Genomic DNA, 14,023 nt, shown 5'->3' with positions numbered 1-14,023 from the left:
CGTTCACTCCCTGAAGAGGAGTGGAAGGCTGTGATTGGTGACATCTATCAATGTAAGCTCTGCAACTACAACACTCAGCTGAAGGCCAACTTTCAGCTCCATTGTAAGACAGACAAACACATGCAGAAATATCAGCTGGTGGCCCACATCAGAGAAGGGGGCAAACCTAATGAGTGGAGGCTCAAATGTGTAGCTATTGGGAATCCAGTGCATCTGAAATGCAATGCCTGTGACTATTATACTAACAGTGTGGATAAGTTGCGCCTTCATAGTACCAACCATAGACATGAAGCAGCAGTCAAGCTGTATAAGGTAAGAAAGTGAGATCTGACATGTACATAATATATAATATGTGAAAAGACAATATTCTGTGGCAGATCTAAGGCTGTATTTCTATGTAACAGAACTGAAAATAATTACGTGGACAAATTAAATCATCCAAAAAATATAGATAAATTACATCTCTATCCTTACAATTCAAACTGAAGTTGAACAGAAAAAATATAGAACTAATTTGTTGAAAACATATGGGATCATTTGAATTGGAACCTAAATAAACTGTAAAGTTACGATACTATCTCCAAGGCCATGTAATTTTAATTGATTTGGTAAATGTTAGTTATTGGATAGCCACCAACTAGTTGATTAATCAGTATTTGAGGAAACCATTAGTATTTGATTCTGTTTTGTTCCACAAATCAATTATTTGCTCATGTACATCAGTTTTGTAAAGGCAAGAAAATGTACCTCAAATACAGTGAAAATTACATACTTAACAATGAGGAGTCAATGAGCAGGTATTCATTTACCATCTTCAGTGCACTACATACTACACACTGAAGTAGTGAAAAGTGGCTTCCTGTTAGAGTCCATTCTATTAAGACATCAAATAATTGACCCTTGAGCTAGAGAAGGAGTGGCCTATATTCGGCGAGTTCAATGTATTGTTATTGATAACAACCCTAATGATCACACATTTGATTCGCTTTCCCACTTTGACAAGTTGTTGATTGATTATTAAGCTTATAAACTGATAGCTATAAGTTAGCTCACTGTGTATGCTCCTGAGATGTTATACTCTCACAACAAGATGTAATAGTGATGCAAAGCATTTTTTTAGATATAGAGAAACAGCTGTGTGCAAAACTGTTTGTTTCACTGTGTGACAAACAGTTTGAATTAGTGTATTGCTGGTTTGATGGACAATCCTAATTTTACTTCAGAAAAGGAGTACTTAGTAAGTGTGGCAGAAGTCTTGCAGCTTTTTGGACTCTTAAACTAAGAAATTAATAATTATGCAGAACACTAGCTCTTTGGAATGTAGCCATTAACAAGTCTCACCAAAGAATCATGAATTGATTAAAAACTTGAAAGCCATTGCTGTTTCAACATGTCTATTTGACATTGTGACTCAACCTTCATGAGGACTGAATGCACAGTTAACAATGTGATGTTGTTGATGCTCACTGATCTTTTGGAATCTGGTGAGGGACTGGAAACGATGGACTTTAGTGGATGTGAGTGTGATGATGAGCTGGTTATATGATAAGCTGGGTCTTTCTTGCATAACATTTGGAAAATATAAATGTAAAAATAATCAGATGTTTATCAATACTCAAAAGTTTGCTTCCTGGTAAATACAGATGTGTTTTCAACAAAGCATTGAACAAGTTGTCTAGATTTACAAAAATTCCAAACTTTAGCAAACAGTTGACAACATTTGAACTTATTTTGTGTAGAAGATTTAAATTTAGAATATATTAGACACTTTCCAACACCATTAATCATCTTTGACATGCAGAGAATATACAGTAATTATATAATTCATCCTTCAGATCTTCATGTAGGACATCTACTATTAGCAAGAGTTACCTCACATTCAACTGGAACATTATGAATATTTGTTATATGAATATGGGAACAGATTCCTATTTTTAATTAATAAAGTAACATGGTTACAAAATTGAAAAAAACAATTTAATGTAAAATACAGCTAGAAGATTTCACTGAATATAACCAAAGTTTTTCTTTAGTAAGAATGGATTCCCTGAAGATCCTTTCTCCAGTTTAAAAATCAGCATGTTTAATGTTGTTGAGGACATTTTGGAATCATGTCCGGTCGGCACAGCCTAAAGAGTTATTATAGGTTTATTGACACACAACAGCTGCAAATATCTCTTCCATTTTATTGATTCTGCTCTTATTTTACTAGTTATGTGGATGGAAGAATCTTGACAAGCTGACCCCAGAAGGCATAACTGTCATGCCAATTACATGACATATGATTTTTTTTTAAGTTTCAGAGCCACAGTAGACTGGTATTATAGTATTAGGTTTTAAGCAGTACCCATGGGACTTAGTAGAAGTAGAAAGTGGAATTCTTTACAAATGTTTTTTTTAATTCTCAGCAGAAACATCAAAAATCAGCGGCAGTTCAAAATAATCATCTGGGCAAATTATGGGCAATAAAAGCCATAGGAAAGGACCTTAACTTTTACCAGAACACAACACTGTAGGGAAATTTGGCTTGTATAAAATATTTACTCCCCACTCCCATTTGTCCCACAATCATTGCCTTCTAATTTAAGACACTTAGAACTTTGTAAAAGGGCTATTCTATGGAGTTCAGAGCATTTATTCCGAGTGGAAGCGGACATACACTACTGACATAGGGCAGAGAGCATCCTTGCAGATCACTGATTGCAGTGCACTCTTTTTAATAGATCAGTCGGATGCTATTTTTCCCTTTTTAATGCAATCAGCCTGCTGAGATTGGCTGTGTTTATTGCAAAAGTCAACAAGTATTGGGTTGAAAAGAAAGCAATGTAACTCTATTTCCCTTTTAAAGACACTAACCAAACAGTAACTAATGGAGAGGCATTTGTGGACACCATCAAGAGGCTGCTCACTAAAGACTCTCAATCAAGATTCTTCCCAAATACAATTTGCTCAGATTTTAATAAGTGTAATCTTTGAGATTTTCTTTACACATGTTGTTTAAGCATCTTCCTAGGCAACTTCCATGAGGATTCCTGAATAACGCAATCTGATAGGGTCCCCCAAACACAGTTTCTCTTGACATGATTTTCAATGATTCCCATGGACACAAAAGGGATACTTTTCAACTTTGGATGGAAGTGTAGAATGGACAATATCGATTCAAACGCCCATTAAATATCTTTCCATATTTTCATTTCCATTCACCTGACTGACAGAGGCTCAATCAATGTTACACATTTTACATTATCACCAAAGTCAAAATTACCCCGTTCTGTCAGAATCTTCAGCCAGGCTAGATGTAATTTGCCCAGATGTTCTATGAGCTTTTGCAAGATTTGCTAGACACAGACTGACAGCATCCCAATAGGTATAATCCAGAAATAACCTAACATGTTCCACAAGGATTCCCCTTGAAACACTCTCAATAGATTCCAAAAGCCACATTGCGCTCAAGGCTTCCCTCAATATTCATTCACAGGGATTCTGCACTACACAGATTTCCTCGTTAAGAGTTGTGTGGTTAATTTCTTTAAAAGCAAATGGGTGTAATTGTTTTCTTATCAATCAATGTATGCTGACTTATGCTATCGATGCAATCAAACACACCAGGATGATTTCATTAAAAAGAAATAGACAGCTCTTGACTGGTCTATAAAAAAAAACTAACTTTGTGGCAATCAATAATATTGGATGGAAGTATTCCCTGTCACTAAAATCAGATACATACCATAAATGTACTCCAAGCACACTACAAGCAACCTTCCAGATAGACTGCGTGACAAGATACCTTCAGACACAATCTGGGTGTTTTTTTTCTATATATTCCATAAAGATTTCCTGTAGAAAAGCCCCCACAAAAAATTCCATTAAACACGCTTCATGAGTATTTTCACTTCAACACACTCCAAGGATCTTTCACTAAGATACACTCTATGATGATTTCCTCTTTGTAACAATGGAACAATTTCCCTTTTAGATGCAAGCCAGAAGGATTTCCCCTTGGATGCATCCTAAGGATTTCCCTTTATGCAAATTCCACAATGATTACCCTTTAGACAACTCCATGAGGGTTTCCCTTTATATGCCCTCTGAGAGGATTTCCTCCTAAGTACACCCCATGAGTATTTTCCAATTGTACTGTGGGAGCCTGATTTAAATATGTTAATTTAAAGCCCCATCTCTTCACAGCAGGACAGTCAGACAGCACGATATCCGCCACTGTTTTTAAAAAAAGCGTAGTGTGCTGTAACTTCCCCCTCCCCCACCCAATCACCCTCTCCCACCTGTTGTGGGTTGGGGAGGAGGTTACTATCAAGGCCATTGTGTCAGAGGGAATTCCTCAGCAACAAGCAGTGCCTTCGGGAAGGAAGTAAATTGACAAGAAATGTTTTTGTATCCTGTTCTTCTTTGTCTTTTTATTTTTATTCCCTCCTTATAGTCCTCCGAACCTCCTATGTCCTGTGGTAAGCACATGTTTTCTACTCTGCCTCTTGAAGTCTCAGTCTCAGTCAGGACCAGAGGGCATAATCTCAGAGTAAGGGGTCAGTCATTTAAGACAGAGATGAGGAGGAATTTCTTCTCTCAGAGGGTAGTGAATCTGTGGAGTTCTTTACCACAGAGGGCTGTAGAAGCTGGGTCGTTAAGTATATTCAAGGCTGAGATAGACAGGTTTTTAATCAGTAAGGGAATCGAGGGTTATGGGGAAAAAGGCAGGAAAGTGGAGTTGAGGATTATCAAATCAGTCATGATCTCATTGAATGGTGGAGCAAACTCGATGGGCCGAATGGCCTACTCTGCTCCTATGTCTTATGGTCAAGATTGGGAGTTCACTGTATGAGGAATCACAGGCATGAATCTATGCCTACCTAGTTAGTTACATAGCATGGCACAGTGGTGCGCTGTAACTCCCTTGCCTTTATTCTGCTGTTTTCTTTTATCAACGGAGCATTATTTAATGAAAATTCTTGGCACATTTGGGTAGAAATTATGATCTATGAATTTCACATTGTAGGAAAGGTATTACCTACTTAAATATAGCAGACACAGGAATGTAGTTTGTGCATTGAGGGTTCATATATAAACTTTGTCAATTTGAATCTACTCTACAAAGTAAAATACACTCTTTTCATGGATATTTTAATGTCTCTGAATTTCTCGGATTAAAAATGTCCATGAATTGAAAATGCACTGAAAATTAACGTATACCACTGGCACTTCTGGCAACAATTATAAAGCATTAAATATGTAACCAATGAAATAAGAAAACAACAACTACATCGTTATATTTTAAAAGAATAGCACTTCAATCTAAAGAAATCAAAGACTTTATCATGCTACAGATGGAAAATCTGTTTTAGTCATGATCTGGATGGGGATAGGGAAACCATGCCACTAGCCACCTGGTTCCTGTTAACTCCATTTTCATGGGTGCATGCGTGCCAGTTTGTGTGTACATGCATGCATGTGTTTCTGTTGAACATCATGGCATGATTATCAAAGTCATACTCTATCAAAAACTCTGCAGTATTTTATCCAAACTGCAGGTGTGCGGTAATGCATCTGGGGCAGTTTCAGGATAACAAACAGAATATTATCCATCACGATCTGGGGCTAATTGGTGCACATTTTAGAATTCTTCAGCACAATGACTAGACCATAGATGGACTAGGGGAAAAATTGTCCCAAACAATTTGAAAACCAGTTCCATGGCAGTATTTAAAATCTATAGAAAATGGAATTGGGTGTTTTTCAATAGTTAAGCCGCAGCCCGATAGGGTTGGTTTCATAGCTTCAACAGGCTGTTTGATACTTTGAAGCTCAGAAGCAAAATAGTTTACAGTTTGTTTCCGAGCTTTTCAGAGATTATTTTTAGAAATAATTAGCCCATTTAGCCGTCAGGCTGTAAATACCCAAGAGCCTGGTTGGTTCTAAGAACACAACTAAAGTGATTGGCTGGACAGATAACTTTCAAAGCCTATTGAAATATCCTACTTTTGTCACATCCATTCATTAAAAGGAATATTGTCTTTAAAGTATTACAGTAATTGCTTCTGCATATAGGCTGGGTTTTGTAAATTGGTCAACTGCAGCTAGAACAGTGGAAGGCCATTTTGGTAGTTTCACTGCAGCTGAAACAAGCCAAAGAGTTACTATTGCGAGGCAGTTTACACAAGTGAATCAGACTGACATCTTCATTGGAAAGCATGCCCCAAAGTTGTAGGACCCAATGCATGCCAATTGTGTAAGGATGTGCATTAGCAACAATGTAGAGACACAGAACATAGTACTTGTTGAATCTGCTGGGGGAAGGGAAATGTTTTGGTGCTATTGTTCATTTGTTTCAGTAGGTTGGCTCAATCTGAATTCAATCCAAATTACAGTCAAAATGCAAAACTAGTGTTTACTTGGTACAAATGTCTCTCTAGCTGATAGCAGCATTGTCTATAAGGCAGAATTCTGTCTGCCAACTATTGACTCAAACACTTTTACTGTATAGTGGTTTACAAAATTAAACTTAAATAGTACTTTGTGTACTTTTGGAAATACTTAACAACTTTAAGGTGGAGAGGAAGATGAGTACCCTGCCAACTTTATTTTACAATGCAATCACAAAATCAGAGTTTCATAGAAACCAAATGATCTGTGACTCCTGCATCAGAGCCACGTTTTGCACCCCAGGCCCGGACAAGCACTCTTGTTAGATTAATCTGTTCACTTTCGCAAGTAGCAGAGCTGCTAATTAATGCTGAGTGAATTTTGAGAGAAGGTCCATTGCTACATAACACTTTTGAACCAAGTCTAAGATGAGCCCCACCAATCTTGAATAGATCATCAATGTCTGACCTAGCTGGGTTGAAGAAGGGAGAGAAGATAGAGGTTGTGAGCCATAGCAAAGAATGGACATTTCAGCTGCATTTTAAAGTTCTTACTAAATTGCACACATGCCAGTGTTCAGGCTACAGCAGAAACATATTTTGAATGGGTTCTTTCAGAGCAAATGGAAAAATTCTAGTGGTTCTGAGTTACAGTACAATTAAACAAAATTACTTGCACGTAAGACTTTCTGAACCCTACACAGAGAGATTTTATGTGTATTGTATATTGACACATGCCCTGGTTTAGTCGCATATTGACTTGGTGTATTGCACCTGTTCTTTGATTTTTTTTAAAAATACATGTAGACTATTTAGAGCAGCAGCCAATAAATCATAAAACAGACATAAATGTTGAATCAGAAAGTCTGCTTCCCAAAGCCACATGGTACGGTGATACAGTGCACTGGGATACATTACTTGCAGAATTTAAAATGACTCTTTTGTTATTGACAAAGTACATCTGAGATGTGCCTCTGTTCATCACACTGTCTCCCTTATCTGTGGATTCCATGAGATTCTTAAGTATTCTACTGGATTGTAGTGTTGATTTTTTTTTTAAAGTGAAAAAATATCTCTTCTCTAGTTTAAAACTAAGGACAAATGAAATTCTGTTTGAGAACAACCTTAGTTTCTGTGATCAAATTACATTTTATTGATTAGCAATACTGGTTAAGTTATGCTATGACTGGGCAAGTTCAAGCAAATTGCTGGTTTCACTTCAGTGCGGATATTGTGGCAGAGACAGCATTGAAAGATGTGAAGGTCAATCTGTGCTCTGATGACTAGAATGTGACACCGTATTTAAGTTGCAGTCTGACAACACGATTAAGTTTGATTATTATCTTATATATTCATGATTATGTGGTGCAGTTCAACATCCTATTTGCTTTATTGATTGCTGATCTGCATTGGCAGAATTTTTAAATATATATTATTTCATGAGATATGGGTGTCGTTGCTAAGGCCAGCATTTGTTGCCTATCCCTAATTGCCACAACTGAATATCTTGCTGGGCTATTTCAGAGGTTAGTTAAGAGTCAACCACATTGTTGTGGGTCTGGTGTCACATGTAGGCCAGATTGGGTAAAGACGACCGATTTCCTTCCCTAAAGGATATTGGAGAGCTAAATGGGTGTTTATGACAATTGATCATAGTTTCATTACTGAGGCTAACTTTCAATTCCAGATTTATTAATTAATTGCATTTAAATTCCACCAGCTGCTATGGTAGGATTTGAACCTATGTCCCCAGAGCATTAGCCTGGGCCTGAAGATACTCAGATAAAAGCAAAATATGGCAGATGCTGTAAATCTGAAACAAAAACAGAAAATACTGGAAAAACTCAGCAGGCCTGGCAGCATCTGTGGAGAGAGAAACAGGTTAACGTTTCGAGTCTTTGTGACTCTTCTTCACTCTGAAGAAGAGTCATAAAGACTCGAAACATTAACTCTGTTTCTCTCTCCACAGATGCTACCAGACTTGCTGTGTTCTTCCAGCATTTTCTGTTTTTAATCCTGAGGATTACTAGTTCAGTGGCATTATCACCACACCATCCTCGGTCTTTTCCTAGCTTCATCCTTAGCCACCTCAACATGTTTCATGGAGTATGATTGACTGTTTATTTTTCCTTGCTATGTTGAGCACAATTGGCTGCCTCAAATGCCATCTGTTATTGTTCTGCCCACTTGCGTAACTCGTCTAACTAATTCTGTAATTGCCTCTTAGAATTCTATTGCTTCTCCTAGATTGATCATTTTACTTTATTTCTGAATCCAGATAATTTATGTAATTTCAAAACAGTAGCAGTTGCAGCACTAAGTCCTGGGGCAACCCATTCAGCACTTCACCTCACTCTGACATAGTTCCTTTAACAAGTATTCATTGAATATACATGCAAGTTTTTTTATTGTTTACTACCCTTTAGTCAGTCTCAAATGAATTCCTCAAGTTTATTTTGAAATCCCACACCTTCAAGTTTAATTAATAGGCTTTCATGCAGAACTTTATCTAGAGCCTTTTAGAAGTCAAGGTACCCTTTCTTATAGGACTTACAAATACCTTATTGGGTCAGCACTTTCCCCAAGCAGTGGAGCAGGCTGGGTAAAGTGGATTTTCCTCTTTTCAATCCATGGTGACTGTTGTTAACTAGGTTATTGTTATACAGATGATCTTCAAGTTTACCGATAATTTATTCCATTATTTACATGGATTAAAGTGAGACTGATGGTTCAATGGTTGTGTGTGTATTATGTTATCCTCTTTATTAACATGACCATTACGTTCGTCTGTTCCAATCTGCTGGTACCTCTTCAGTTTTCATTAACTCTCCCATAATGATTGTCAGCACGCCATGAATCTCCTCCCACTCTCTGATGTTCTGCGTACCACATAAATGAGTAATGTGGTATATGAATTTAAGAATTGGTATGATGGCAGGTACATAGGCTGTACATCCCAACGACTGGTAGATCATATTAAATGGCACGTTGTTTCGGCTGTTCACAATAGGCAGAGTACTGACCATACTCAGCCAACCCATGCTTGCAAAACTCAATGTAATACCTAGCATCAGAGGTGATTCCGTAATTGGACAGCACTTGCTGAACAATCCTGAGTGTGCTAAAAATTACACTAATAACCGATTTAAGATTATCAGTCAGGATTGCAATGTAGCTCATTTATGCTCGCTAGAAGTATACATACATAGGGATCTGTCCTCGGAAGTCAAAAGGAATGTCCATGTATTGTGCCATTTTTGAATTAAACCCAAGTATGGGGGACTGTAGTTCCCTGATGCATTCTCCATGGTAATGCCTCGACCAATCAGAGTCAACTTGCCAACCAATTAGCATCCTTTTCTCATGCAGTATAAATTATTGCTCCTTTTGAAATTTGGCATTCTTGTGTCTGTCTAGTGCAAGGCAAGAAGCTTTGCCAGCATGTCTTTTTTTTCAGCAATAGTTCTGTACTACCAAGTGACTATTCCCTACTCTCTCTCTTTGCACTTGAGGATAAATATCATATGTTCATGTGTAGAGCTTTGATCTTATTTAAAACAACATCATCTGGGCAAATTTTAACGTTTAAACAACCAACCTGTGGAGGAATTGTCAAAGAGGCAACTAAAATATTGAGATCTGGGCCTTATTTGATTTGATAAGCAAGCTGCAGACACGAAATGGGAGTCCAAAGCAGCTTGCCAGTTGCTGGAATATCAGATAATTAGAACTCCAGTAACAGTAATTTAGGGAATGGTAATTGTATAAATTAAGGTTAAGTTTAAATAGGCTGGGAAGCACTCATTGGATAGTTGCAAATAAAGAGGCACTTATTGATTCTTTCCCTTTATGCAACCATTCTCTACTACCATGTTAAACTTCCTTGGTGAAGGAAGATACCAGAAGTCAATCTTTACTCAGTTTTAGATTTATTCACAAAGTGAAACATTACAAATGTATAGCTCCTAACTCTATAACAACCCACCACCAGTGTTGATAAGTGTCTCTTTATACTCATTTGAAGTACCGGTGAACAAACAAACAACACCTTTAAAAAGGCACTTTCATGTTATTGCAACTAAAAACATCAAAGGAAACTTATTAAATTAAAATGTAGTTGCTGGGAATGATGATGCACTCCAGCCCCTGTGGTGCCCACCAGTCATGGAAGGAGTGTTTCTTTTTACTCTTTTGAGTATACCAAATAAACAAACAAACTAAGAAACAAATTAACTAGTTGACAGCCCCTTAAAAGAGGCATAAGTGTCTCTTGATGTGCACAAGTAATTATCCAATCAGTGTCCCCCCACTTGTAGATGCTTAACCTTAATTTATACAATTAACACTGGTGGGTGGGAGTGGTGGTGATGACGGTGTTAACGAGGCTGAGGGGGGAGCAAGCTGGGCTAGCAGTGGCCCATAGTATTTTACAGAGCAAGGCGAATGCTCCTGCTCCTTCTAGCTCTACAACAATACAAGTTCAAACATGTTTTCCTGAAGGGCCAGCAATACCTTTAACATTACATGGGTACAAGACTTACTGCTTTTTTTTTTAGGTGACTGCTGTGGAAACTTGGACTTAAAAATGGTAGCAACTAGTACATTGGTGTAAATAGAACAATAAATACACCCAATACATTTTGAGACCCTTACCACCCCATTAATGTCAGTTTTGTGGGTACAGGAATAGGAGTAGACTATTCAGTGCTTTGGGCCTTCTCTACCTTCAATTAGATCATAGTTGATCTGGATCTCCACTCCATTTTCTTGCCTTTGCTCCTTATTGCTTGATACCCTTCCCTAAGAAAAATCTATCAATTCCTGTCTTGAAGGCTTCAATTGACCCAGCACCCACAATCTTCTGGGAAAGAGAGTTACCAATTTCTCCTACTATTTGTGTCAAAAAGTGCTTCTTGATTTCACTTTTGTCTGGCCTAGCTCTAAGATGAAATTGTTTTCCCCTACCATAAGAAATAGTTTCTCTGTGTCTCCTCTGTTAAAACTAACCACCTCTCAGTCTTCTGTGTGAAGACTTGATACACAAGTGAAGTATATGCAACCTGTTCTTCTAATGTACCCTTCTAAACAATTATTATTTTGGTGAATTTGCACTGCACCCATTCAAGGCCAATACTTACTCCTTGAAATGAAGTGTCCAGAACTGAGAACAGTACTCGAGATGGGATCTGATCAAGGCAGTGTACAGCTGAAGCATTGCTTGCTCACTTTTGCATAAAACCCCTTTGAGATACAGTGCAACATTCCATTAGCCTTTTTGATTACTTTTTGTACCTGTCAACTCTTAATAAGTTGTGTAATTAATCTCTCAAAATCCCTGCTCCTTTAAAGCTTCTCAGCATTTAGCAAATGCTCTGAGTTATAATTATTTTATGGTTGAAATCCGTCTCATTGACTTTACTTGAGATATTTTTGATTGGGAAGGGCATACTCTTCACATCCTCCTTTGTGTATACTACTGTGTGCTCATCCTCAGTTTCAAGCCTACTTGCATCTTTTACAGTTTTCACTTCAGCTATTACTGACCTGTTATGATGCTAATATAATTGTTATTGGTTTGCTTAGCCTGAACATCTATATTACTTTTCCAGGTCTCTTAGATCACTCTTTGAATGTGTTGCTGCATTTTTTTGTATTCATCCCATTATAATCCCTTTTCCTTTCATCCTGCATGATTTTTATGGACCATTTCCCCTCTATCTCACTTTTATTTTGTTAGTCCATTTAGGGGCATAGTTGTTTAGTCTAAATTTGTTGGCTATATTTGTCCTACACGCTCAGGATTATATCTTTAAAAAGTGTTCCACATGGATTCTATTGAACTGTTGTTGATGAAAGTTGCATTGTTGTTCAGAAACCATGCTGCCAGCCACCCAGTCATCCCCTCAATTTGCTGGGCAATTCCCCTTCCTTTCCCAAATACTGGTGTTCTATGAGAGAATGCTATTTTGCATTCTAAACTTTTTTGAACTAATTCTCATGTTAGTGGCTTTTAAGGCACATATAAGGTAGGCAAAGAATGATCTTTTTAAAAAGCCTCGCAAACTGGTTGAATGTACCACCAACGAAGATTATCCATGCCTCCAGTGCAAGATTAACATGGAGGTCCATGGTCGCCAACACCCTCTTAGGGCATGGTACCTGAAGAGAGCAAGAAAAGGCACCTATATTCTTCCTCCTTTTGTGGACTACGATTGGGTCCCTATCTGTCCCCTGCAGTATCACTTCTAACCTTCCCTCAATACACACTGCTTGAGTCTAGGCAGACAGCTCAAAACTTTGTATGTATTATCTTTAAAACACACACGGCTATTTACTTTCCTGAACAAGAAATCACCTTAACTACATTTAGAGAGATTGTAGTCTTGTCCAACAGCCCTCTCTTGTTAACTGACTAACCTTTCTTCCAAGATCTTATTATGTGTTGGACAGTTCTGAGTATGTTTCCTGTATTCTTTCTTCCCAATCCTATTCCATTCATAATCAATGTTTCTGGGCTTCTTTCCCTCTCATGGTAATGCTCACCCTAATTGTGTTAATTTTCAGTTCCAAGGTTAACTTTTGAAGTTCAATGCTAGCAAGTTTATGACTCACCTAACACAGCTAATATTATCCACTTTCTTCAAAAATCTCCTTTCTGTCCATCCTTGTACATTCCTGGACCAGGCTTTCTTGGACCAAGATCCTCTTTCTTCAAGCTTACTGAGAAATAGGCTCCTTAAGCAGCACCTTCCAAACCCACGACCACTACCATCTAGAAGGATAAGGGCAGCAGATGCATAGGAACACCACCACCTGGAAGTTTCCCTCCAAGCCTCTCACCATTCTGACTTGGAAATATATCACTGTTCCTTCATTGTTGCTGGGTCAAAATCCTGGAACTCCCTCCCTAACAGCACTGTGGATACACTTACACTACAGGGACTGCAGCGGTTCAAGAAGGCAGCTCACCACCATTTTTCTGAGGGAAATTAGGGATGGCCAATAAATGCTGGCCTAGCCAGTGATGCCCACATCCTGTAAATTAATTTAAAAAGTCATGTGATTTGCCACAATCAACTGACACTGATCTGGTTAATGAAAAACGGTTTTACAGATGGTCCTTGCATATCTTTGGCATGACTCACCCACCTTCAGCAATTACTCATGTTAGTGAAAAACAATTATCTGTTTCACCTGAACAACACTTTTATTTTGGAAGCAAGCCTGTAGCATTTTGGCAAAGGAAGATTACATTTGAAAGCGTTGATAGCATTTCCATGTGGGTTTACAAACAAAACACCTTTTGATTTAATGTCACTCAGGTTGCAACAGTAATGTTTCACTCAGTATTCACTAAAGAATACAATATGTGTCTGCATCTGTCTCTGTATCTGTGAGTAGTCAAGCCCTTGTTATAACATGCTAAAAAGCATGGAATCCATTTGAAGAGAGCCTAACCTTTAATACCTTCCAGACCACAGTCAATCTGAACTGCTCTTTAAAATGTTGGACTGAACCATTTTATCTTTTTTTAACCATGAACCCACCAGGGGCTGTGTGGTGTGCTGGGAGGGTGCACTACTCTTTCAGTCCTGGAGCTTGGATTTCAATCTGGCCAAAACTAATAGAGTGAAAAGGTTCTTCCTCTG

At 38.0% G+C, this 14,023-nt stretch overlaps 1 protein-coding gene across 2 annotated transcripts in view; it reads left to right on the top strand.

Annotated features, from left to right (window-relative positions):
• zfhx4 (zinc finger homeobox 4) overlaps positions 1-14,023 on the top strand; it is a 249,213-nt gene that overhangs the window by 29,053 nt on the left and 206,137 nt on the right. For both annotated transcript variants that reach the window (XM_078540278.1, XM_078540279.1), the window contains exon 3: positions 1-312. This exon is cut by the window's left edge and continues 191 nt beyond it. In XM_078540278.1, coding sequence (XP_078396404.1) covers positions 1-312 — 312 coding nt within the window. The remainder of the gene's footprint in view (positions 313-14,023) is intronic.

The sequence above is a fragment of the Cetorhinus maximus genome, chromosome 4, assembly GCF_964194155.1.
Source record: "Cetorhinus maximus chromosome 4, sCetMax3.hap1.1, whole genome shotgun sequence".
NCBI lineage: Eukaryota > Metazoa > Chordata > Chondrichthyes > Lamniformes > Cetorhinidae > Cetorhinus > Cetorhinus maximus.
This window is presented reverse-complemented; position numbering and strand designations above follow the sequence as displayed.